This window comes from Crocuta crocuta, unplaced genomic scaffold (assembly GCF_008692635.1).
Source record: "Crocuta crocuta isolate KB4526 unplaced genomic scaffold, BGI_CrCroc_1.0 scaffold113, whole genome shotgun sequence".
NCBI classification, from domain to species: domain Eukaryota; kingdom Metazoa; phylum Chordata; class Mammalia; order Carnivora; family Hyaenidae; genus Crocuta; species Crocuta crocuta.
The window spans coordinates 6,106,646-6,134,357 of record NW_027530368.1 but is presented as its reverse complement, the minus strand read 5'-3'; the positions used below and the strand labels follow the sequence as shown (position 1 = coordinate 6,134,357).

The 27,712-nt window shown below is 34.8% G+C and overlaps 1 protein-coding gene across 4 annotated transcripts in view; it reads left to right on the top strand.

Moving 5' to 3' along the window:
• APLF (aprataxin and PNKP like factor) overlaps positions 1–27,712 on the top strand; it is an 81,901-nt gene that overhangs the window by 13,391 nt on the left and 40,798 nt on the right. For all 4 annotated transcript variants that reach the window (XM_077766382.1, XM_077766383.1, XM_077766384.1 and 1 more), the window contains 4 exons: positions 2,909–2,980; positions 11,105–11,277; positions 20,123–20,267; positions 20,581–20,713. In XM_077766382.1, the coding sequence (XP_077622508.1) occupies positions 2,909–2,980; positions 11,105–11,277; positions 20,123–20,267; positions 20,581–20,713 (523 nt within the window). The remainder of the gene's footprint in view (positions 1–2,908; positions 2,981–11,104; positions 11,278–20,122; positions 20,268–20,580; positions 20,714–27,712) is intronic.

Sequence of the window (27,712 nt, the reverse complement as noted above, 5' to 3'; positions counted from 1 at the left end):
TTTAGTACCTTTTGAAGTATGTTATGCCATTTGTCTCTACTCTCACTAGCTTCTAGCCAGTACATTCTATTTGAGTCTTTGGGGTTCTTTGCTTTTCTATAGCCTTTTTCTTTCCTCTTATGGACCAACAGCAGTCATTTTCCCACAGTGTCAGTGCACTGCCTACTAAACCCTATCCACTTTATTGTTTGCTGTGAATAGAGAATTGGAAATTCATATAACACAGCTTGTTAGATTTGGGTATGACATTAGAATAAATGAATAAATGGAAACCTGAAGATCTTCTGGAATTTTATTTAGGGCTTGATTTTCTCAGACTGTCTACTTGCTTATTAAATAGTCACTCTACCATATTTCCAGTCCTTTAGTATGTTCTAGTTTAGATACTTAAGCTGATGATAAATAATACAAAAAATTATAGTTTATGTAATGATAATGAGTACAGTGTTAAAAGCAAGACTGTCCTGTCCCTAGAATCAGGTTCCTTGGTTTCAAGTCCTGGTCCTGCTGCTTATTGGCTGTGTGACTATAAGTATTTGCTTAGCTTCTCTGCACTTAAAAATGAAGGGGCGCCTGGGTGGCTTAGTCGGTTAAGTGTCCAACTTTCGCTTAGGTCATGATCTCGCGGTTCGTGGGTTCGAGCCCCGCGTCGGGCTCTGTGCTGACTGCCAGCTCAGAGCCTGGAGCCTGTTTCAGTCTGACTCCCTCTCTCTCTGACCCTCCCCTGCTCACGCTGTCTCTCTCTCTCTCCTAGAAATAAATAAAACATTAAAAAAAAAAAGAGTATAAAAAAATGAAGGTAATAATGTCTTCTTCTCAGGCTTTGTGAAGACCTAAGAAGATAATACGTGGAGCTCCTGGGTAGTTTAGTTGGGTAAGCATCCGACTCTTGATTTTGGCTCAGGTCATGATCTCACGGTTCATAGGTTCAAGCCACGAGTCATGCTCTGCACTGACACCACAGAACCTGCTTGGGATTCTGTATCTCCCTCCCTTTATGCCCCTCCCCCCATCTCTCAAAATAAATAAATAAACATTTAAAAATGAAAAACCCACTTTTTTTCAGCATACTATAGAAATGCACAGCTTGCCATGCAATTACACTGTTGTGGAGTCATGTGTCCACTAGAGGTCATGTTATGCTTTTATAGATTTCTTTCATGCTGGGGTCCAGAAAGCCTACTTCAAAGAAAGACGGAAGTAGGAAAGTCCATTATTGCTTCCTGCAAAAATATGGTTTGAAAAATAAAGAAACCCAAGCTGGACTATTACAGGAACCATCATTGCTTGCCATAGTTTTATATTTGGCGGTCTGTTACTCAGTTGGTTAGAAAATCAATTTGTATTATTGAAGTTAACAATGAAATCTTACTACCCAGGTTAGAAGTAGAAATTTCTTACTCCCTGACACAGAGTAATTTTCTTCCTTTTTTTTTTAAGTTTTTTAAAAATGTTTTTTAATTTGTTTCTGAGAGAGAGAGAGAGAGACAGTGTGAGCAGGGGAGGGTCAGAGAGAGAGGGAGATACAGACTCTGAAACAGGCTCCAGGCTCTGAGCTGGCAGTCAGCACAGAGCCCGACGCGGGGCTCGAACCCACGAACCGCGAGATCATGACCCAAGCGAAAGTCGGACGCTTAACCGACTAAGCTACCCAGGCACCCCTCTTCTCCTCTTTCTGATTGTTTATTAGTTTATATTTACTTTCTGAACTAGCCATTGTGGCTAATAGTGTATATATTTTAGATGGGCTCTCTTTAAGATCCTTTATTTTAGAAAATGTCCTAAAAATCAACTGTAGCTATCAAAAATTCACATGTGCAGAATTCATTCCACTGTGATGCTTGACGTTACTACTTTTATATAGTCATAGTCCTACATGTGGAACTGCTCTCTGGTTAAAAAAGATTCTTGGCATTTTGACATTTTTGTAAGTTTTTGCAGAACTAATGGGTTGAATTAACTGGACATTGTTGTAGTCTGTTTTTACTGATAATTTTGATCCTGATATGGGTAGTATCAGAGTTGAAGTGATATAGATACTAAGGTAATCAAGCGATAGGCCGAATAATTATGATGTTAAGTAAAGTTGGTGCTTGAAATGTTTTCATTATGTATTGACCACAAATAACAAAGGCAGTCTTAACTATCCTGTCTATAGTCCTGCAGGGAAGGCTGAGTTGGCAATTTCAGCATTTGAAGTGCAAGCCATTTTTAAACTTTGGTATGTAGAAGTGCTTGTGAATAACTAGAGAATGTTGGCTCAAAAGAGGAAGCAAATATATGTATTGTAGCTTTTTATGTTAACATGTGTATATATTGTATTATACACGTACACGCACACATAATCTCTTCACTGTAAGTATTTGGTTTACACCACTTCCCCTCCCACCTTCCTGTTCTCTTAACTACTGTTGATGGCCCCAGGGCTCCAGTACAGGTTGGCCTGACCCCAAACCTTGTTGTCACACCTTTATATTTTTACCAGACTGCTGCTCTTTAAAAACCTTTGTCATTGTAACATGCTACATATTTCTTGTGCTTGAGAAGTTTCCTAATAAGTACACAATGTGTAGATTTTTTTTCTCATTTTATGAATTTTATTGATAAGAATCTCAACTAAATGTCTATCTTGAATGGAAGCCATCATGAAAGATTTGGGGATGTGTTAGATATCAAGTTTGAGTCTCTGCCATTCTTCCTATTACCTTGGTCAGGTCCCTTAATGTCTTGAGTTGTTTTGTTATCTGTTCAATGAAGACAATCATTTTAATACACAGTTGCCAAATGAATATTTCATATCTAGCCTACTAATTTCAGAAACGTTGTTGTGGGTTTTTGTTGTTGTTGTTGTTACTGTTGTTTTTTATGGAGGTAGCTGTGTTAGAAATGTTTATTTTTTCCCCTGTAGATAACAGACAAGAGAGTGTCCAGAAGACATGCAATTCTTGAGGTGGTCGGTGGTCAGCTTCGAATCAAACCGGTAAATATGTTATTCGTGACTTATTAAAATTTTTTTTTAACATTTATTCATTTTTGAGAAACAGAGTGTGAATGAGGAAGGGGGCAGAGAGAGAGGGAGACACAGAATCCGAAGCAGGCTCCAGGCTCTGAGCTGTCAACACAGAGCCCAATGCAGGGCTCGAACCCATGGACCAGACTGCGAGATCATGACCTGAGCCAAAGTAGGATGCTCAACTGACTGAGCTACCCAGGTGCCTCTATTCATGACTCATTCTAACTCTTTGTCTCTCACCTTTTTCCAGATCCTGGTGAGAGAGGCTTATTTTCTAAGGTTATGCAAATAGGGAATTAATGTCAGAATATATCCTTCTTATTTCCAGAGGATAATTGGGAGATAAAGATCTAAACTATTAAAATATTTTTTCCCCATAAGGCAGTGCTACATTTACATGGTTAGGATTTTAGTGAAGGATGACTGCCAGTTCATGTATAAATTGGGATTTCGTTCATAACTGGGTATTATAAATAAGATCCTATAAGAAAGCCCATAACTATGTAATGGTTTATTTTTGGGGGGTGGGGTAGTGACCAAAGTCACTTAAAAGTTACAGGATTGGGGGCACCAGGGTGGCTCAGTTGGTTAAGCATCTGACTCTTGATTTTGGCTCAGGTCATGATCACACGGTTTGTGAGACAGTTTGTATCCTGCTTGGGATTCTCCCACTTCCCCTCTCTTTATCCTTCCCCTGCTTGTTCTCTCTCTCACTCTCTCTTTCTCTCAAAATAATAAATAAACTTTAAATAAATGTTACAGCATTGCATTTTAATAGACTTTTATATCTGTGTGTAGAATCGAATATTTCTAAAATTTAGAATTTGTTCTTTAGGGTTGTATGTTGTATTTTAATTTGAACGTTCCTGTTGAGGGCTAAAATTTTAACTGCTTGCTTTATAGTTAAGTACTGATATATTGTAGGGATATCAGTTTCTGATATTTCATTTGAACAATTAGTTGTGTAGGAGAATAAAAATTGTGTATGAGGGTCCATCTATTTTGGACTACATGCTGTGGCAGTAAAATTATCATGGCACGAAATTATATAAATTATATGTAATATGTAAATAAATATATAATAAGTTATATATAACATATAACATAATATAAAATTAATTTATAATGTTTTAAACCTAGATGTATTTTCATCTAATATATACAATTGCCTTTTGTATCATTAGTGCTTTCTTTTACACATAAAGTACTTTTATTATCCTATGTTGAGCTATCAAGATTGACAAATGCCCATGAATTTTTTTTTTAAATGTTTATCTATTTTGAGAAAGAGAGTATGAGTAGGTGAGGAGCTGACTGAGCCACCCAGGTGCCCTGAGTTAAACTTTATTTTTTGTGAAATGGGTCAGATTTCTGCATGGGAGTTTAACAATTTTCCATTAAAAGAATATATCTTTTAGAAAGCATTCTTTATCTTTACTTGGTCTTTAATTAGATTGTACTCCTAGAAAACAATTATTTGAGGTCAACAAGTGTCTTCTGAGTTCCAGACTTCGGTAGATACAAAATTAGAAGCTAGAGGAAGAAATTCCTCATTAGATTATAGATATAAAACTAAAATTTGATATAATAAAGCTTGTTTAAATTATACTTTTGTTTATATTTATCTTTTAAATATTATTAGCATAATTTATGAACTTTCTAGTAAATGTGACCTTATATACATGGGAGAAAGATAAATATTTTTTACCTTTTCCTTGGTAGCACTGTTTTTGACAGTTTAGAATATCAGGGCCCTCTAGAGAATGCCTAATTTTACAGAGTCAGCACGTTGTCAAGTGGGAATTAGAGCTCAGGTTCTTTGACTCCTCTGCAGTGGCTTTTTTTTTTTTTCATTGTATTTCCCAAGTCAGGATTTGTTTGCCGTTTGATAGTCTCTTCTTTAAAAAAATTTCTTGAAGTTAAGACTTGACTTTTTTTCACAAGATGTTTTGGTGCCTTCAGTCGAATAGAATTTTACAACTCAAACCACACTTAGATTCAGTCTCATGTATGTGGGAATTTGATTTGGGCTAGAGCTGGCACTGCATTATCAGTGGAAATGGGGATTTTTCATTAATAAATGGTATTGGGACAGTTTGTTATTTGTTTAGGGAAAAAAATTAGACTCCCTACCTCAAACCATACACACACATCAGTTTTAGGTGGCTTAAATGTGAAAGTCAAAACTGCAAAACTATTAGATGATATAGGAAAAAAAACCTTTGTGATTTTAGAGTAGGGAAGTTTTAAAATGGCTATAAAAAAGATTAAAAAACCTAATTACATTAAAATTAAGAAACTTTGCTTATCAAAACACTATATTGAAAATGAAAAACATAATATGGAAAAGTTATTTAAAACACAAGTAATTGACAAAGGAATGGTATCCAAAATATATAGCAAATGCCTTCAATCAGCAAGAAAAAGATAAACAATCTGATCGAAAAATGAGCTGAAGACTTGAATGGCACATTATAGAATCAGAAATCTGACTGTTCAGTAAACATGAGAAGGGTATTCAGCCTTCTTATTAAGCAGAGAAATCTAAAAAAACAGCAATGAGATACCATTGCACACCCAACAGATTGGCAAAAATGGAAAGTCTAACAATTTCAAGTGTTGAGGATGTAGAACAAGTAGAACAATTACAAACTTTGGATGGGAGCTTAAATGTTGTAGCCACTTTGAAAAATGAAAAATAGCTTGACATTATTTCCTAAAATGAAGGCATGCATTCCCTACAAGCCAGATCTCACACACACATAGATGTTTACAGGAACCTGAAGAGCAGAATTATTTATAGAATAGCAAGAAACTAGACACAACATAAATTTCCATCAACAATGGAATTGATAAATATATTGTGATATATTCATTTAATGAAATACACTACAACAGTGAAGATAAATTACAGTGAAAGCGTGAAAAAATGTGGATTAGGATCAGGGACATAACACTGAATGATAAAAGCAACATTGAAAGAATATATATAGCATAGTTTCATTTATATAAGATTAAAAATTCAACAAAATAAACAGTATATTCATGGTCATAAACCTGGGTGCTAAAATCATAAAGAACATTAGGGAAGTGATAGATAGAACAGGCAGTATAATAATTACCTTTGTGTGAACTAAGAAGAGGATGGATAGGGAAAGACTCAGAAGGCACATCAAAAGTTAATATTCTTTTTCTGAAACTGGGTGGTGAATCCATACATCATATCTACAATGTATTGTGTCTTTAAAAATTATTATGGAACACTTAGGGCATGAAAAAGGTGTGGTGAATAGTACAGGGTTGTGCAACTACTTCTGTAATGCCAAACTACCAAGCATTGAAAGACATGAAAAAAAATGTATTTATTTTTAAGGAAATGTACAACTCTGGTACTAGAATTTGATTTTATAGAACAGTATTTAATCGGGTTTTGAATTTAATTCAGAGAATTATTTACACCATACCAGTTGAAGGAAAGTTGTTTCTTACACTTGGTGATATACATGTATATCAGTCCTTTGCTTTATATAATGCTTGATTTCTTGTTTATGTTAACATAGTTGCAACAAAATGCCTATCTCCTAGAAATAAATGTATTTGTTTATTCAGCTGATTAATGTAGCTGTGCCGTCAAGGTGCAATTTAGAGAAATTTAGAGAAATTCTAAACTGACTATAATTGTTAATAGAAATGTTAAGGTCTTGAAAATAAAGAGATAGACAAGTAACTTCTAATTCATTCATTTAATCTTAACCTGTGCTAAATATCATTTACCTTCTGTTCTCTAGTCAGTCACAAATTGATCTATTAAAGCAGTTTATATATACAACTAAAATAAAATTTTGAGAGATAAATCTTAGTTTAAAAGTTTTTGTAAAATTGTGTAAATGAATTATAGCAAATGTTTTATTATGATCCCTTCTGTATGCTGTATACTCCAAATTATGTTTAAGTGATTAAATATTTTTCTACTTTCCTTCAAATTAGAAATCCAATCAAATAGAAAAGTAGATTTTACAATGATGGGTGAATGCAATTAAGGCAATTACTAATTTCTACTTTTAAACTGGATGAATTTGTCTTTTTTTTCCCCTAATATTTCCTTTTAAAAAAGACTCTAGCTATCAACAGTTCTTGGAAATAGAGCATGAGGAGATAATGTTAGCTCATAGGAGATGATGTTAGCTTATTTGTGAGTCATTTAAATTTAATCTCTAGTCTGGTATCAGCAGGGAGGAAATGTATTAGAAAGACAAAATGACAGTGTTCTCTATAAATGACTATATCACCAGTGGTTAAATATGTCCTCTGGGTAAATTCATAGCTGTCAATGCTTTTATTTCATTTTAATAAAATCTTACTCTTTTTGGTTCTTGGATGATTGAGGGAGTAGTTCTGTAAGTACATATAAATTGCAAAAGATTATATTTTTTGCCATTTGGTATTAATCCTCAAAATATCCATCTTTGGGTGACTGTGTTTTTTTTCTTTTGTGTAATAAAATTCCTGAGTTGTGATTATTTTTCTTATGAAATTATGAGTGTACTTGGAAGATAGCTATAAAATGCAGCAATAGCTTTTCCACAGCTCATTTTGTGAAAAGAAGAAAGAAGAAAAGAAAAACAATGCTTCCCTAATAAAAAAATAATAATTGGAAATAAGAGGAACTTTTTGGGGGGGGGGTGTGCACATTAATCTTTCTTTAATGCTTATGATAATTTCAAGAGAAAGCTGTGGAAAACTGCTTTGTATTAAGTTTGTACTTATAATCCCATGGATATGTTAAAAGGCACTTACCAAAACTATGCTTCTCATATAGGTAGCTCATATCGTTTATTCACTATGAGTATGGGTTTGCCAGTATTTTGCCTGCGCTTATCTGCTGTTAGAATCAAAGGAAACTTAGCCTTATTAAAGGAATTGGAGAGCTTTCCATAGTTTTCTGGTCTCAGGAAGACTTTGAATATTCAGAAAAGTTTTAAATTCATTTGGATCTGGTTTGGGGAGAGGTTAGAAAGATTTTTATTACTGATTGTATTTTTAAAACATTGTAGGCCTTATCAAACAAAACACATACACGCACATGCATGTGCATGCTTGGTTTTTGTTTTTGTTTCTTTGGTCAGTTCGGTGTATATTCTGTAAGATAATTGTCAGTTTTGGCCATATTTATGAATATATTGGCATGAAGTATTTTGTAGTATTCTACTAAGTTTTATGTGTACTTAACATCATTGTTTTCATTCCAAAATGTATGTGTATGTGGTGTGTATGTGTATCTTCTCCCTTTTTGTTTATTAATATTGCTAGATTTTTGTCTACCTTATAACTTTAAAAAAACTACCATTTGTTTTGGACTTCATGTCTGTGTAGCTTTTTAGTTGAAGTGTATGTAGTTTGACATAAATTTTAAAAACTTGGGGCACCTGGGTGGTTTAGTAAGTTGAGTGTCTGCCTCTATTTATTTTTGAGAGAGAGAGAGAGAGAGAGAGAAAACGCGAGCAGGGGAGCAGCAGAGAGAAGGGAGACACAGAATATGAAACAGGCTCCAGACTCTGAGCTGTCAGCACAGAGCCTGGCACGGGGCTTGAACTCACAAGCCTTCAGGCCATGAGATCATGACCTGAACCGAAGTCAACCACTTAACTGACTGAGCCACCCAGACACCTTGAGGGTCTGACTCTTGATTTTGGCTCAAGTCATGATCCCAGGGTCAGGGGATTGAACCCTGCATTGAGCTCCACACTGAGCATGGAGCCTGCTTAAGATCCTCTCTTTTTCCCTCTGCCCTGCTCATGTGCACACTCCTCTCTCTCAAAAAAAAAAAAAAAATGCCATTTAAAAAGTTACTCAATAAGTAATATTTATTTAGGTTTAAGTTGTAGGACCAAATATTAGATTTCTTGGAATGTTGTTTTTGTTCTTGGCTCTGGAATCCCCTGTATGAACAATTTTAGGAAAAGAAAAAGATGATCATGGACCACATACATTGATCAACTTTCTCTGTGACTGGATTTGCTAAATACCTAATATTTATCCACTTGAAATTTAAATGTTAAGTGCATATTAACAATAGCCAAATTATGGAAAGAGCTCAAGTGTCCATCGACTGATGAATGGATAAAGAAGATGTGATATATATGTACATTGGAATATTACTCAACGATCAAAAAATGGAGTTTTGCCATTTGCAACGATGTGGATGGAACTAGAATGTATTATGCGAAGTGAAATAAGTCAGAGAAAGATAAATATCTTATGATTTCACTCGTATATGGAATTTAAGAAAAAAAGAAGATGAATATAGGAGAAGGGAAGGAAAACTAAGATAAAAACAGAGAGGGAGGCAAACCATAAGTGACTCTTAAATCCAGAGAACAAACTGAGGGTTGTTGGTGGGGTATTGGGTGGGGAGATGGGCTAAATGGGTGATGGGCATTAAGGAGGGCACTTGTAGGGATGAGCACTAAAGTGCTAAATTCTACTCCTGAAACCATTATTACACTATATGTTAACTATCTGGGATTTAAGTAAAAAACAAACTTTAAATAAAATAAAAAATGTTAACTGTATTCAACTGAGTAAAAAATACTGAAAATAAATGTCTTTTTTTGACTTTGGGGTTTTGATGCCTTATTAAAATAATGTAATTAGTTTCCTTTTTCAAAATGTATTTTACCTTTTCTACTTTTAGAATATTATGACTTTGTATTTAACATCTTATCCTTTGAAAATTTAGGACTAAGTTATTTAATATTTAGAGATTCATCTGAAAGTTTAAAATACTAATAAATAAGAGTATGGTCTTATCTTAGCCTATTAGAAGCAAACCTCATTTATAGAGTATTTGGGGTTCAGGCAGAAGCTATGGATATTTCTGTCCTGACTCTTGTCCTCGCTACTTAACATCCCTGACTTTGGTGACTGTGCTATACTCAAGAAAGGGCAGGCTTCATTTAAAAGTCTGGGGATTAACGGGAAACAATTTTCAAGTCTAGCAGTGTGCACAGGCTCAGAAACTGGTGGTTTGTCCTAGCTCAAAAACCCTAGCCATGAGCCAGAGCCACTTTGAGAGATAAATTAGGGGTGGTTGGTACTGTAATGAAAGATTTCTAAACATTAAGTTTAAATTATAACTTGATTTTTAAAAATGAAGTGTTCACAATTCTTAGTGTTATGGTGTTGCATAAATAGGGTGTTACATTGCATGTCCATTCTTATGAAGTCTTGTATATAGTTTGTAAAATAACTCGGACCTATAAAATAATTGCCTACCATATTTATATAGTCTCTGTGTTTAACTTCTACCTCTAATCTTTATCTCCACATTTTATTCACTGCATTCTTTTAACATATTTAAAAAAAAATAGAAACATTTTCAATTGCAGATATATATATGAAGGACTTATGACCAGATCATCATGAAATTAAATTGCCAGAACTAGAAAATTATATTCATTCTAGCTTTCAAAGTTTTTTGTTTTTTTCTTTTTTAAATTTGGGCATGTAGGCAACAATGCTTATTTATTTATTTTTGGCAGCTTTTGTTTTAACGCTCCCTTTTCTGTATTAGTCTATATTAGAAAACTCCTCAGTGAGGAGCAAAAACAATCAGAACAAGCTGTTGTTTGTTGAGGGATTTGAGCAAGGTCTGTCTTTTCATATTAGCTCATTTTTTAATCATAGTAAGAAATTACTAGGAGAAAGTAAGTATAAAAGAAGCTAGCCATTTCCAAGAGGTTAGTGAATTATGGATATGAAAGTTGGGGCACTCAATTTCCATACTGAGAATTACTTTTCATCTGATTGTCCCTCTTAAAAAAGCAGACGTATCTTTTAACCAGGTAATTGATAACTTTGCTTCTTTCTTTGATTCCTAGAGAAATGGGAGGTATATTTTAGCTCTTTTTGTCTTTTTGCTTTTTTATGTATAGATAATTACGGTTATAAGTGCCAAATTTATTAGACTTTTAATTAAGTCTAAGTTTGCACTAAAATTGTTTTGATACTGAAATTTTGGATCAGTTTGTATTTAGTTGTATTTTTATCATAATTTAGAGTTATTTCACTGTATTCTTTTTTATTTGTTAGATACACACAAATCCATGTTTTTATCAGTCTTCTGAGAAGAGCCAGCTTGTACCATTGAAGAGAAATCTATGGCGCTGGTTGAATCCTGGAGACAGTTTTTCTTTGCTAGTCGACAAATACGTTTTTTGTGTTTTCTCTACACACTCTGAAACAGAAATGGAATGTACTTTAAGGTAAGATTGCCTGATGAAATTAAGTAATGGTGTTTGTAACCTAATTCCTCAGCCATCCACAAATGTTTCAGTACAAACCATATTAAGATTAAACTATGTTGGCAACATAGGAGTTACATGGTGTGTGTGTGTGTGTGTGTGTGTGTGTGTCTGTGTGTGTGTGTGTCTGTGTGTGTGTGTGTGTCTGTGTGTGTTTCTCTAGAAAACATTTGACATTGGAAACTTATGCCTCAGTAGTGACTGCTCACATACATAGTGCCTTTTGCCAATGTTTTCCATTTCATAGTAACTAGGATAGTTAATTTGAAACCAACTAATTTTCTTAATCTTTTCTTTTAGCTTTTGAAATTTTATTAAGTTATTAACCTCTGGCTTAGACTACACTTATATAAATCATTTTTCTTATAAAAATAACAAAATTGGGGTGCCTAAGTGCTCAGTTGGTTGAGCATCTGACTCTTGATTTTGTCTCAGGTCATAATCCTAGGGTCATGGGATCAAGCCCCACATTGGGCTCCATGCTCAGCATGGAACCTGCTTAAGATTCTCTCTCTCTCTCTCTCTCTCTCTCTTTCAGGGGACCTGGGTGGCTCAGTTGGTTAAGTGTCTGGTTCTTGACTTTGGCTCAGATCATGATCTCATGATTTGTGAGTTCAAGCCCCGAGTAGGGCTCCATGCTGACAGCTGAGAGTGCAGAGCCCGCTTAGGATTCTTAACCTTTTTCTCTGCTCCTCCCCTGCTTGTGTGCCATCTCTCTCTCTCTCTCTCTCTTAAAATAAGTAAACACATTTAAAAGAAAATAGATTCTCTTTCTCCCTCCTGCCCCTCCCCCAGTTCTTTCTCTCACTCTCTCTCTAAAAGAAGAAAAAAACCCCAGAAAATATAGAATGGAAAAACTGAGGAAATGAGTTATTACAATAAGCATCTGGTGTAAAGTTAAAATTAATACACTAGTTTTGTTGAGGCAGTCAATAGCAGATTATTTACCTCTGTTTCAGCTCTTATAGACTACATAAACTGGATTTATAGAATTAGGACAAAAGTATAGAGTGTGATAATTGTAGTGTTAAATTAAAAATCAATAACAATACAGGGGCGCCTGGGTGGCCTAGTCAGTTAAAGTGTCTCACTATTGATTTCAGCTCAGTTCAGGCATGATCTCACTGTTTGTGAGTTCAAGCCCCAAGTCAGCTTTCATGCTAACAATGTGAAGCGTGCTTGGGATTCTCTCTCTCTCTCTCTCTCTCTCTCAACTCTGTCCCTTCTCTGCTCTCTCTGTCTCAAAACAAGTAAATAAGCTTAAAAATTAAAAAAAAATCAATAACAATAAAATAGAAAAATCTCCCAAAATTTAAAATTAAACAGCACACTTCTGAATAACTCACAAGTCTAATAAGAGAAATCACAACAGAAATTAGAAAACATTTTGGAGATGCCTGGGTAGCTCATTTGGTTAAAAGTCTGAGATTCTTGGTTTTGGCTCAGGTCATAGTCTTATGGTTCGTGAGTTTGAGCCCCCACGTTGGGCTCCAAGCTGGCAGTGCAGATGGACCCTGCTTGGGATTCTCTCTCCCCCTTTCTTCCTGCCCCTCCCCTCACTCTCTCTTTCTCAAAAATAAATACACTTTTTTAAAAAAAAACAAACATTTTGAACAACTACTGAAAACAGCATAAAAATTTGTGAGTTGAAGCTAAAGTTGTTCTTAGAGGGAAATTTATATTAAATACCTGTATTAGAAGAGAAGAAAGCTATAAAACCAACGATTTGTGCTTCTACTTTAAGAATATAGGCAGACAGCAGCAAATTAATGCCAAAGCTGATAGGAAAAAGGAAATAAGAGTAGACTAGAAGTCATTGAAATAAAAATAGACAAGTAACAAAGAAAATCAACAAAACTAAAAGTTGGTTCTTTGAAAAGATTAATAAAATTGGTAAACTTAGGCTTCCCAAGAAAAATAATGAGCAAAAGGAAAAAATACAAATTATCAATATCATAAATAGTATAAATATATCACTAGTGATTTTACAGACCTTAAAAGAATAATGAAGAAATATTATTTAAAACTTTATGCCAGTAAATTTAACAGTCTAAATGAATGGATGCATTCCTGGGAAAACATAATTTACCAAAACTAATACAGAAAGAAATAGAAAATCTAATGAGTTTTATATTTATTAAAGAAACTGAGTTCACAGTCTAAGAATTTTCCACAAGGAATCTCACTAGTGAGTTCTGTGAACTTTCAAGAAGGAAATACCAATATTATGCCATTTTCCCCCAAATAGAAGAGGGTATACTTTCTCACTTATTTTAAGAAGCTTCCATAATCCTGATATCAAAATCAGATAATAACATTACAAGAAAACTAGATCAAAAAAAAAAAAAAGAAAAGAAAGAAAACTATATCAATATTCCTCATGAAAATAGAGAGAAGTCAAATCCAGCAATATGTAGAGAGGGTAATATACCATAACCAAGTGGAATTTATCTGAGAAATGCAAGGTGGATTTATCAGATAAAAATCAATACATTTCACTGTTGCAGATTGAAGAATTGTCATTTCAACTGATGCTTAAGAATAATTGTGACAAAATTCAACACCTGTTCATGATTAAGAAAAAAACTGGAAAAAGAAGGAAATGTCTTTCTATGAAAAATATTGTATTTATTTGCAGATGAAATGATTGTGGATTTAGAAAATGCTGAGTTATCTATCCTAGGAAGCAAAATAGCACCTGATGTGATTACATTTATATTATGTTCTATAATAAACAAACTAATCTATACTGTGGAAATCCAGTTAGTGGTTATTTCCAGAGGCATAGGCAAATTTTTTGGTGATGGACATATTCTGTGCCTCAATAAGGATATAGGTTACATGGATGTATGTATTTGTCAAAACTGACCAAATTGTGTACTTCAGATCTGTGCATTTCAGTAAATATAAATTACAGCTACAATTTCTTAAACTAGTAAATGAAAAGAAATTATGTGAGGAAATGTTTTTTGACTTGTTAAATGAAATCCAGTAACCTTTGCTTGCCACTTTACGTATCTTCCTTTTTTTTTTCTCTTATCACGCATGTAGAAAGAACACTATTTTAAACCAGTGGTTGACCAGAGAAATATAAACAACTAATTTTTTTGTTACAGTAAATTTCCACAGTAGAATTATATGCTTTTTAAAATAATTTATTTTTATTTTAGAGAGAGCACAAGCAGGGAGAGGGGCAGAGTAAGAGAGAGAAAATCTTAAGGAAATTTCCATGCTCAGCATGATCTGAGCCAAAATCAAGAGTCTGACACTCAGTCCACTGAGCCACCCATGTGCCCCTATCTACTTAAAAAAAAAAAAATCTGTAAAATATTGCACATCTCAATAAAACAAAATATAGTCATTGCCTCATACTTAGAGTATTATATATCAACTTTAATTTTATGTGTATCCATTCAGACAGGCTTGTCCCCTGAACGTGAGAGACCAGTGCTGTAACTCAAATAAATCAGATTGTGAGAAGAGTGAATTTTGAATGTTTGTAGTGTTGATAAACATAAGAATACAACCTACTTTAGCAGCAGTGTACTTTTTCAGGCTATTTATTATGAATAATTATATCTGGTGTACTGTTGCTATCAAGCTATGTGTTGAAAGAGGTAATAAATATTTTGCATATACTTTGGTAATTATGTTCCTAGGTTAGGGTAATCAAATTAATTGTGTTGTTTTAAATTTAAAAATTAAATATTCTGTTTTAGCTTACTAGCGCAAGATATCCTTCATGATGATTTCACCTTCAGCTTTTTCCCACTTATGATTTAGAGTTTTCAGATATTTCCATAATAGATTGAATTTCTGATGTGTGATAATAATTTTTAGTGTTTTTTATGATGTTTACAATTCATTTATGATTTCTTTTTTTGTTTTAGGGAGAGAGAGTGGGAGATGGGGAAGAGGGACAGAGGGAAAGAGAATCTTAAGCAGGCTTCATACTCAGTGTGGACCCTGACGCGGGGCTTGATTCCACAATGCTGGAATCATGAATCAAGAATTGCATGCTCAACCAACTGAGCCACCCAGGCACTCCTATGATTTTTAAAACTTATTTCTAGATCCAGCTCATATATGTTAGTAGCATATTTTATATTAAAGATGAAAAATAGTTTATATTTAACTGTAATTTGGAGTATATTTTTAAGATTTAATAATAACTTAATTGCTAAAATAGTCTTTAAAAAGAAGAATAGAGACACCTGGCTCAGTTGGTTGAGCGTCCAACTTCAGCTCAGGTCATGGTCCCACAGCTTGTGAGTTCAAGCTCCATGTTGGAGCTAACAGCTCAAAGCCTGGAGCCCTCTTCAGTCTTTGTGACTCCCTCTCTCTCTCCTTTTCTTGCTCCCCTGCTTGCACTCTGTTTCTCTCTCTCACTCTCTCAAAAATAAGTAAACATTAAAAAAATATTAAAGAAAAAAATGGAGAATAGAACTTTCCATGCTACCCAGGGAGTGGGTTCATATAGCATTGTTCTGCATGAATTCCCCTGGTTCCCAGCATCCCCCAAAGCCACCAGAACAAGCTTGCTGCTGGAGTGAGGGATTTCTGTCATTATTTAAAGAGGAGCTTTCACAATGTCTGGAGCCCTCCATGTCCTGCAAATGAAGGAGGATATTCTCAAATTCCTTGTAGCAGGGACCCACTTTGGTGGCACCAATCTTGACTTCTAGATTACAAAAGGAAAAGTGATGGCATCTGCATCTCATAGTCTGAAGAGAACCTAGGAGAAGCTTCTACTGGCAGCTCATGCCATTGTTGCCATTGAAAACCTGGCTGATGTCAGTGTCATATCATTCAGGAATACTGCCCAGCGAGCTGTGCCGAAGTTTGCCACTGCTACTGGAACCACTCCTCTTGCTGGCTGCTTCACTCCTGGAGCCTTCCTAACCAGATCCAGTCAGCCTTTTGGGAGCTGAGACTTCTGGTGTTTGCTGATTCCAGGGCTGACCACCAGCCTCTCACAGTGGGGTTTTATCTTAACCTGCCTACCATTGCTGTGTGTAAGACAGAGTCTCTTCTGCACTATGTGACATTGCCATCTCTTGAAACAACAAAGGAGCTCACTCAGTGGGTCAATGTGATGGTTGCTGGCATGGGAAGTTCTGTGCATGCATGGAACCATTTCCCGTGAACACCGTTGGGAGGTCATGCCTGATCTCTCCTTCTGCAGAGATCCTGAAGAGCTTGAAAAATGAAGAGCAGGCCACTGCTGAAAAGGCTATGACCAAGGAGGAATTTCAGGGTGAATGGACTGCTTCAGCTCCCAAGTTCACTGCTACTCTATCTGGAGTTGCAGACTGGTCTAAAGGTATGCAAGTGCCTATTCAGCAGTTCCTTACTGAAGACTGGGGCATTTAGCCCGCCACTGAAGACTGGTCTTTTGCTCCCACTGCTCAGGAGACTGAATGGGATAGGAACAATTACTGAGTGGTCTTAAGCTCCTCTTCCACAAAGGCAAACAAAATGGAAATAAGGTTGGTGGAAAATAAACAGTTTCTAAAAGTTGGGGGAACAAAAAGAGTTGGAGGATTCATTCTTCCCAACTTTAAAACCTACTACAAAGCTACAGTAATGAAGACAGTATGGTAGTAGCATGAAGAAACACTTACAGATCAGTGAAATAGAATTGAGAGTCCAGAAATAAGCCCTTACATTATGGCCAATTGATTTTTGACCAGATTGTTAAGACAATTAAATGGGGGAAAAGAAGTCTTCTCAGCAAATGGTGTTGGGACAACTGGATATCCATATGTGAAAGAATGACTCCTACCTCACCCTATATAAAAATGGACTTAAAATGGATCAGAGACCTAAATACTAGAGCTAAAATTATGAAATGCTTAGGAAAATACACAGGTGTAAATCTTTGTGACTTTGGATTAGGCAGTGGTTTCTTAGCTATAACCCCAAAAGCACAAGCAAAGAAAACATAGATCAACTGGACTTCATCACAGTTAAAAGCTTCCTAGCTTCTAAGACACTAGTAAGATTGTAGAAAGACAACTCACAGAATGAGAGAAAATATTTGCAAATCATATGTCTGATAAGGAACATATATCCAGGATATATAAAGAACTCTTGCAATTCAACAGTAAAAGGGCAAATAAACCAATTAAAAAATACAGAAAGGATTTGAGTAGACATTTCTCCAAAGAAGAAATCCAAATGGCCAATATCGAAGCTCATGGAAAGATACTCAACATGATTAGTCATTAGGAAAATGCAAATTAAAATCACAATGAGATATCACTTCACATCTACTAGGATGGCTGTACTTAAAAAAGATAATAACAAGCATGGACAAGGATGTAGAGAAATTGAAATGCTTATGCACTGCTGGTGGGTTTGTAAAATGGTACAGCCTCTTTGGAACATATTCTTACAGTTCCTCAAAAGTTTAAACATAGAATTACATGTGGTCCAGCAATTCCACTCTGTCCATACATAGGACAGGAAACATCTGTTTGTACAAAAACCTATATAGTTCCATTTATATGAAATGTGAAGAAAATGTAGATTCAAAGAGAGAGAAGGTAGTTTAGTGGTTGCCAGGGGCTGGATGAAAAGGGAATGGGAAGTGATTACTAACACATACAGGATTTCTTTATGAAGTGATGAATATGTTCCAAAATTAGATATTGAAGATGACTGCATTGCAGATTAACTTTGTAAATATCCTAAAAAACCACTAAATTTTATATATACTTTAACAGGATGAATTTTATTGTTATGTGAATTATATCTCAGTAAAGCTATTTTAAAAAGAAAACTCAATTCCCTTTATTATACTGTATTTAGATAATTTCCAGGTTTTAATTTTTGCATTTAGCAAGTTCTGGTAACACTGCATTATAAATCCTGTGATACTTGCGTATAGAAGTATTTTAAGATAAAAATACAGCTATATCACAGTGACAGTGTTTGATGTTTAAATAAAAGTGTAATAAAATAATTTGTACTTTGACCTATTTGGAACTAAATATTAATTAGAATTTTGTTCTGGGATTGGATTTTTTTGTTGTTACATTTATTCTTAGTAAATATTAACAAAAATTTATCTCTGGGCCATAGGGTGTGTTTATATTAGTCTTGAATTTATGCCACAATAGAAAATAAACTAAAAATAGAATAGATGATGTTGCTTAATTTCTAAAACTATAAATTGTGAAAAGCTATTGCACTAGTGAATCTTTCTTAATATTTTTCAAATTAAATATGAAGAAAATTTGGGGAAAAATCATAATTTGGAAGCACACCTGTATCCTATGAGTAAAATGGATCTGAATATTGGAAGGGGAGTGAGGTATCATAGATGGGATAATTATACATTTTCAGTCTTTATCTCTGGCATCTGGCACAGTACCTGACACACCGTAGGTGTTTTAAAAATATTGAAGAAAAGGCACAGCATAGGGAATACAATGATATTATAATAGCATTGCACGGTGACAGATAGATGGTAGCTATACTTGTGGTGAGCATAGTACATTTGGAAAAGTTGAATCACTATGTTATATACCTGAAACTAATGTAACATTATGTGTCAACTATACTCAAAAGAATTTAAGCAGTATTTACCAAATGAACAAAAACTGTCTTGTTGCACAGTGATTTAGTCTAAGTAAGTTGTTCTCTTTTGGCTAATTTCTGCCATTGAAATTCAAGTCTGCCTTTGAAGGAAATTATTCCTATATAAGAAATAAAACAAGCCATTAGTTATTATCTTCTCAGACACATTTCTAAAATCTTCTATCTTCCATTTTACACAAACTGAAATTCCTTTTAAATGTACAATTCATTGTACTCTGACAAATATATTTGTTTGTGAAAGTTCTACCACAGTGAGATAGAGAACATTTCCATTTCCCCAGAAAGCGCCCTCATGCCTGTCTGTAGTCATTCCCCTCATCCCACTCCGGGCCTGGGTATCTGGATCTGATTTCTGTCCCTGTAGCTTTATCTCTTCAGAATGTCATACGAATGGAATCAGATGATATGTAGCCTTTTGTGTCAGGCTTCTTAGACTTAGCAAAATGCCTTTTAGATTCATTTGTGTTGTTGTATATCAATTTGTTCCTTTTTATTTCTGAGTAGTATTTCCATCCATATTTTCAGTTTTTCAAAAAAGCACATTTGTTGGGTTGCCTTTAAGTGCATATAATGAATGACGGCCTGTCAGCTTTGGATGATCTTAGTGAACTTTGCAGCAAGTGTGAGGTAGTTGGTTCTGCTAGTGTGTTCCACATGTGACTGTGGATGTTCCTGCATCAGAACATTTAGCTTCCAGGTGGACTACAGATTTGGGGAGATCTTACAACTGGCTGTACCGGCCAGAACTCCAGTAGCAGCCATGTGTGAACATGACGTTAGAATTTTATTTATTCTTTTCTCCAGAAGCCAAACTAGCTTAGCTGACATTTTTGCAATTTGCATTGTCTCTTTGGATGCTGGGTGCTGATCTTAACTTTTATGGGCTATCTGGAAAAATACTAAGTAAATAGCTCTTAAGCTTTAAGAGAGATGGCCACTACCCATCTTCATAAATAGCTGTGGTTACTAGGCCCATGATTCAGAGAGATAAATGTATTTTATGCTGATACAGTGGCAGAAGATGAAGAACATATTTTCACCTGTATATTTTATTCTAGTATACTGTGATCTGCTTTTTTTGTCTTGCTAAAGCCAAGAAAAGGAGCACAGTTCATTAGTTAGATGTACTTGGGAGAATCACATTTATAATTACAGAGTATAATAAAAGTGTTTTAAGTCATTGTTTATTTTATTTTTATAGGAATAGTCAGATGCTTGATGAAGATAATCTAAATGAAATGCCAGAATCATCCGTGGTTAACTTATCTGATGAGACAACTGGTAACCCACAGCTGGAAAGAAGCACAGAAATAGCTAAGACTCACACCACCATTGCAAATAGTGAGGTGAGAAATTTAAGACCACATCCCTTTGTAACATATTCCTTGCTTCAAGGAGAGAAAAGACACCTGAAATTAGTCATGTCATGACAGTATTACTGGCATTATCATTTTCAGGTTAAGCTGTACAGAATAGAGCTTAGTCGAACACATCAACTAATAGAGATAATGAATTTCTTTCTTTGAGAAATTTGACTAATTCAGTCCACAGTTACAGATAGGTTTTTCTAATGGTAGTTTTCTGCAAAGTTAATAATCTTACAGTTTCATTAAGGCTGCATGATTATTTTTAGTAATTAATATATAGATGCCTTTTTAGTGTTTCCTAGGTGAAGATAGAGACCTCAGTAAGCAACAGTCAAACCCCACCCAGAGGAGAAGAATCCTGCCAGCATGGATGTTAACAGACAATCAAAGTGACCAAAACCTTTCAGCACCAGCCAGCAGTGGGGGTAGGTTTTGTTTAGAATACAGTAAGCAGAATTTGGAACTTTTTCTGAACACATGGATATAGACTAGTGGTTATGTAAGTGTATAACTTAGCCTACCATTTTTAGATATGTACATGAAGTCTAATTTAAAACATAAGTTATTTTATGCCATTTATCACATCTATCATACACCATCCTGCTAATTACCATTTGATTTAACAAGTGCTGGACTTATGTTAATGTAGATTTTCAAACATACCTGTTGGTATGTCAACCATGACATGACATAAAAGGCCTGCGTGGTAAGAAATTTCTAAATTAAGTTAATTAAATAAAAAGCTGCCAAGCACACAATATTATGAGCAGGAAGATTCAAAGGGGGGGGCCTCTCTCCTGGCACAGCTCACTTTCACGGCAGGTACCACAATGATTTATGTCACCTGCTGGGCGTTTCCATCGAATCGAGATGATTAAAACCAGGTCTAGTTTGGATCTAGTAGGATTAGAATGACTTCGTGGGAAAAATAGGTTATATATTATGTATTGTGGGAGATATGATCTGGAGAATTTTCATATCTAACCCTGAGATTTCCTGGTAAGAGTTTTATAGTGGTTTTCAGTTGCCACAACCCATCATTACATGTGTAATTTATCAGTAACATTTCGCATTAAGCGTGGTAATTCCTCAGTTGGCAGGAAGGAAATGGGGAGTGGGGAATGGTACTGGAGAGGGGGCAGGTACTTACTCTCAGTAGAAAAGTTTTCCTAATATAGAAAGAATAACTTTACTTGACCAAAATTTGGACCAATGTGAACTGCCTGCAAACAAGTCCTTTTCTTTCAGAGTTGTTTTGCACAGGACCTGCTTCTGTGCTACCGCTATTCTATTGCCTTTAATAGTCCAATATATATATGGCTTCAAATTAAAAATAGCTATTAACTTTCACTAGCTAGGTATACCATGTAAAATTTGAAGCATCGTTCTGAGTACTTCACCTTAAACATGCAAAGGAAAACAATTTGACATTGATTTAGATAGGAATATTATATAATACACAGTGTTCTTAATGTGCTAAAGCTTCAAAATAAGATAGAAAAGTCTTTGGATTCTGGCATGAATTCTTCCTTGTAAACGGACTTTGAGGGTACCTGTAAGAACAATGTTAAGTTGCTTTTTTCCTTCAGAGACAGGAAGATTTAGAAGTACATTTAGGACAGTTTAGTACTTGAATCTAGCTAATAAAAAATCAAAATAATGTGACTTTTTCTGTTGTGTAGTTTATAATTATCATTATTGTTGTTGTTTTATTTGTTTAAGTAACAAATCATCCAGGTCAATGGATCAATGCTAGAGATTTAAAAAATCAATTTCTAGGATGCATTTTGGACTCATTTAGATGTCTGTTACTTTCTTAAAGTCTTTTGCAGCTTTAGTACTATACCTTGTTCATTCATATCTCTTTAGGTGATCTGATTAACTTGATATTTTGGAACCTTTTGTGTCATTAGGTACAGAACAGATAATGTAAACTGATGTTAAATGACTTCTACAAGATCACGTAATAAATGCCAGAGCCACGATTGAGACCTAGCTGTGGGTCTGACTTTAAAGCCCATGCTCTGAGCTTTGTCACTGTACTGCCACCCAAATTTGCCCTCCCTATGGTCTGGTGTTTTTATTCTTTTCTTTTTTAATATGCCCTTGCATCTTCTGCTAGATCTTTCTCACTTTAACTCTTGGTTTTATCTTTAAATGTACCTGAATATTTGCTGTGATCAGGCAGGCTGTCCTTTTAGTTTTTCAGCCAAAATAGTTCTAGTTTATTTTCTGGGTCCTCAGATATTAGCCCTTGGGTCTTATGAGTTTCTCGGGTCTGGGCTAAAATTTCCTCCGTGTCCCTTGATGATTGGTAAGCGAATATAAATTTGGGCATGGGCTTTCAGAGCCTGCCCTTTCTTGTCTGCCAGTCAGATCTGTTCCCTCAGCCTTCTAGATTCTAGGACTAGTCATAATTCCTCAGCTAGGATATTCTTGCTAGACTGAAAAAGGAGCTTTCATAGTTTCACTGGTGTCATGCTACTCTGCCGTACCCTTCTTCTCCCATCTTCTAACCTTCCAACATGGAGTCATGAACGGTGGCACAGTTTGAAAAAGATTGAAGTTGTCCCTAAATCATTTGGTTTGCATTTAATTTTGTACTCCAAATGTTTTCCACATGACTGCTCGATGCAGAGTATAAATGGTGAACCAACATTCTATTAATATAACTATAGTCTATTTATTTATTTTTTTTGAGGTTTTTAAAAAAATTTTTTATTATTATTATTTTTTCTTAAATAGTTTATTGTCAGGTTGGTTTCCATATAACACCCAGTACTCATCCCAACAAATGCCCTCCTCCATGCCCATCACACTCCTTCCCCTCTCTGCCACCCCTATGAGCCCTCATTTGTTCTCAGCATTCAAGAGTCTCTTCATGGTTTGCCTCCCTTCCCCCCACTGTTTTTCCCCTTCTCCTCTCCCATGGTCCTCCATTAAGTTCCTCCTAATCTACCTATATGTGCAAACATATGGTATTTGTCCTTCTCTGCCTGACTTATTTCGCTCAGCATAACACCCTCAATGTCCATCCATGTTGCTACACATGGCCAGATTTCATTCTTTCTCATTGCCATGTGGTATTCCATTGTATAGATGAGCCACATCTTCTTGATGCATTTGTCCGTTGAAAGACACTTAGGCTTTTTCCATGTTTTGACTATTGTTGAGAGTGCTGCTATGAACATTGGGGTCCATGTGCTCCTATGCATCAGCACTCCTGTATCCCTTGGGTAAATTCCTAGCAGTGCTATTGCTGGGTCATAGAGGAGTTCTTTTGTTAATTTTTTGAGGAACCTCCACACTGTTTTCCAGAGGGGGTCCACCAGTTTATATTCCCACCAAGAGTGTAGTTTAAAATTTACTTAAAGTGCTAGTTATTCTATGTTTACTTTATTTCTAGCAGTCCTGCTAAATTATCTAATTAACTCTCATAGTTTGTAAGTCTCTCAGATTATCTAGCTGTATAGTCATATCTATAAAATTATGATAATTCTGGCTCTTCTGCTCTACTGCTTTTAAAAAATGTTTAGTTAATGAACTGGACCCTATAAATTTTAAATAAAAGTGGATAAAATTGGCATCTCTCTTATTCCTGATTTTAATAGGGATTCTATTAGTATTTCAGCATTAAAATGATTGGTATTCAATTCTAATACTCTATCATTTTTAGGATATTTATTTATTTTTCCTTCAGGAATAACTATTGAATTATTTGACAAATTTTTTGAATTACAAAACTATAGAAATAGCCCTGTCAAGGGGTGGGTGGAGGTAGAGAAAGGGGAGGGCATAGGTGAGCGGTGGGGTTGGGGCGGGGCTAAAACAAAACAAAACAAAACAAACAAAACAAAAGAAATAGTCCTGCATTTTCTTGCGTCTGTGTAATTAGTGATGTTTGTAGATTTCCTGATGTGCCATGCTTGGTTTCCTGGAATAAGTTTAATTTATCATGATGGCTTATTGTTTTTAAGATGTGTTAAAGTCGCTGATAGTTAGTTTAGATATCTGTATCTATATTCGTAAGTGTGGTTAGGATTTTTCTCCATGTGTGGCATCTATGTGAGATGTTAGCATTGAGCTATGTCGGTGTTGTATAAAATGAATTAGGAGGTTTTTCCTTGTATGCTCAAGGACAGTTTGAATAACAGAAATACCTCTTCCTTTAGAGAACCTTTTTATGTCACAATCTAGTGATATAATATAAGTAGTTCCTATTATAAGTAGTTGATAGTTCTAGCATAGGAATAGGTAAGTTAGACCAGGAAAAAATGAACAAAACACCCAGAAACAGACCGAAGTAACATACAGTTAATATATTCAAAAGTATCAGGTCAAATTGATCAGGAAAGGATGCATTATTATTATAAATGATGCTGGGAAAATTAGCTTTCTATTTGGAAGACAACAATATTAGAACACTATCTAATGCCATGTTCTGAAATAAATTTTTATTGAGTTAATAATCTTGATGTAAAAATGAAAACTATTAAGGCATTTGAAGAATATATGGGCACAATATTTTATTACTTCTGGGGAGCTTTCTTAAGATGGTAAGGAGCCTGGAACCATCAGGGAAAAATTGACAGGTACATTTAGATTAAAAATGAAAAAAAATTCATGTGCAAAGGACACTTATAAACAAAGTCAAAGGGAAATAGCAAAGTGGCAAACCTACTGGCAGATATTATCTGTCACACTTATAAAAGATAGAAGTTTTTAAATAGTAACAAAAAAGAAGGTAAAACTCAGAAATTTGGGGCATAGTATGTGACATACTACGGAAGAATAGTTAGGCAATAAATATATGATTACTTTGGCAATATCTCTTACATATTTAAATAATCTCTTAAATCCAGAAATTCCAATTCTAGGTCTTTATCCCACAGAAATAATAGCATTTATACTTTTAATCATGTGTGTGTTTGCATATATGTATTTGCATATTTGGCTAACCTTAGGAAGTTGGGAAGGATACACTTCAAATTGTTAATGTAACTGTTAGGGTGGTTCTTTTGGAGGATAAAGTTGGATGGATGTCATTTTAATGACATCTGCATATAGCTGTTAGTGTAACAGCTCATGTAAGTAAATTAAACTAGTAATATTAAAAAAATTGTTTTAACAGTTATTTTCTTTTATATTGTGATCATTTAACTATACCCATTTTGGATTTAGAAAAATATTTGATATGCCAGATATAAAGATTATTGTGAGCTATTTGTTTGATATATACTCTTTGTAAAGAGCATTTTTACAGCAATATCAAAATGGCTTCTTCCTATGCAAAAAGAAATTAGCTCTGGTCCTTAGAAGAAAGTTTGTAGTAGAAAATTTGGAATTTTGAAGAATATTTTAAATATATAGTTTTTAAGTTTAGGATTTTACGTACATGTGTGACACTTTGGATGTGGTAAACTGCCATTTGGGCAGATGCTGTGTCTTGTTTAATTTACATTTTTAGTTCTTAGCATAGTAAGCAGTACTATTTGTTGGTTATTTCCCTTGATTTGACTGATTCTTAGCTCTTGTAGCATTTGGACATTTGTTGCATGAAGCTGTATAGTCTTATTCCTGACAGTTTCTAAAATGATATGAAATCTTCCTAATTTAGATTGAAAGGAAATATTTAAGTAATTTAGGCAAGTTTTAGTTATTGAAAAGTTTATTCGTAAGTTTCTTATATGAATACATTATATTTATATTGGCTCAACTAATTTTCCTTTTAAATAATATGGACAGTATTTCTTTCCTTAATTCAGACTACTTGAATATCCTTTAGTTTAGACTACAATCCATGAGCCAAATCTGGAATTCTGCCTGTTTTTGTCAGTAAAGTTTTACTGGACACAGCCATGCTCATCCATGCATGTTTTGTCTGTGGCTGATTTTGTGTTCTAAAGATGGAGGCAGGTAGTTGTGACAGGCAATGTATAGCCAATGGAACTTAAAATATTTACATTCTGGCCTTTTGTAGAAAAAATAGCTAAATCTTGCTCTAGAACATTGGAATAATGACTGTGGATTCCCTTACATACCTCTCTTAAGGCTCTCAAGGGAACCTTTGAGCCAATTCTGTTTTTTTTTTGTTTTCAATTCTCAAAAAATAATTTATTAAAATGTATCAATCACATGGTGAGTCAATTTTGTAGTAGTACATACAAACATTCACAGATTTGTTACAAAGAAAACTGAACAGGTTTTGAAGTGAAGACATTTTAGTTGTGGAAATGGAGAGCAAAGTTAAGTACTTTATTTTTTAATTTGCAGAGACTGAAATGCTTAAAGATATGTGTGCATTAAAAAAAAAGTTTAAAAAAGCATGTTATCACCTTACACAGTGTGATTAAACCTGCCTATTTCTAGAAAGAGTGATTTGAAGCTGAGAATAACTGCACGAATGGAACATTAATACACTTAGAGGGGACTGCTGAAGAAGGGTGAAATTTCTACTTCATGTGTCTTCCAGTGGGAATTCCTAGATTCCTAACTAATGTCATCATGAACATAAAATCGTTATGCCACAATGATTGAAAAATCATTGCCTCGTAGAGTCTGTTCACTACATTTGTGGTTATGTTTCCATACCACTATTCATTTTTTCTTTTTGTATTTTTTAAAAATTTGCATCCAAGTTAGTTAGCTTATAGTGCAACAATGATTTCAGGAGTAGATTCCTTAATTCCATTTAGCGCATTCCCCTTCCAGCTACCCTCTGTTTGTTCTCCATATTTAAGAGTCTCTTATGTTTTGTCCCCCTCCCTGTTTTATATTATTTTTGCTTCCTTTCCCTTATGTTCATCTGTTTTGTATCTTAAAGTCCTCATATGAGTGAAGTCATGTGACATTTGTCTTTCTCTGACTAATTTCGCTTGGCATAATGCCCTCTCGTTCCACCCACATAGATGCTAATGCAAGATTTCATTCTTTTTGACTCCCGAGTAATCCTCCATTGTGTGTGTGTGTGTATATATATACATATATATATACATATATATATATACACATACATACATACATATACACCACATCTTCTTGATCCATTCATCTGTTGATAGACATTTGGGCTCTTTCCATACTTTCGCTGTTGTTGATAGTGCTGCTATAAACATTAGGGTGCATGTGCCCCTTCGAAACAGCATACCTGTGTCCCTTGGATGAATACCTAGTAGTGCAATTGCTGGGTCATAGCGTAGTTCTAGTTTTAATTTTTTGAGGAAACTCCACACTGTTTTCCAGAGTAGCTGCACAAGTTTGCATTCCCACCAGCAGTGCAAAAGAGACCTCTTTCTCCACATCCTTGCCAACATCTGTTGTTGCCTGAGTTGTTAGTGTTAGCCATTCTGACAGGTGTGAGTTGGTATCTCATTGTGGTTTTGATTTGTATTTCCCTGATGATGAGTAGTGTTGAGCATTTTTTC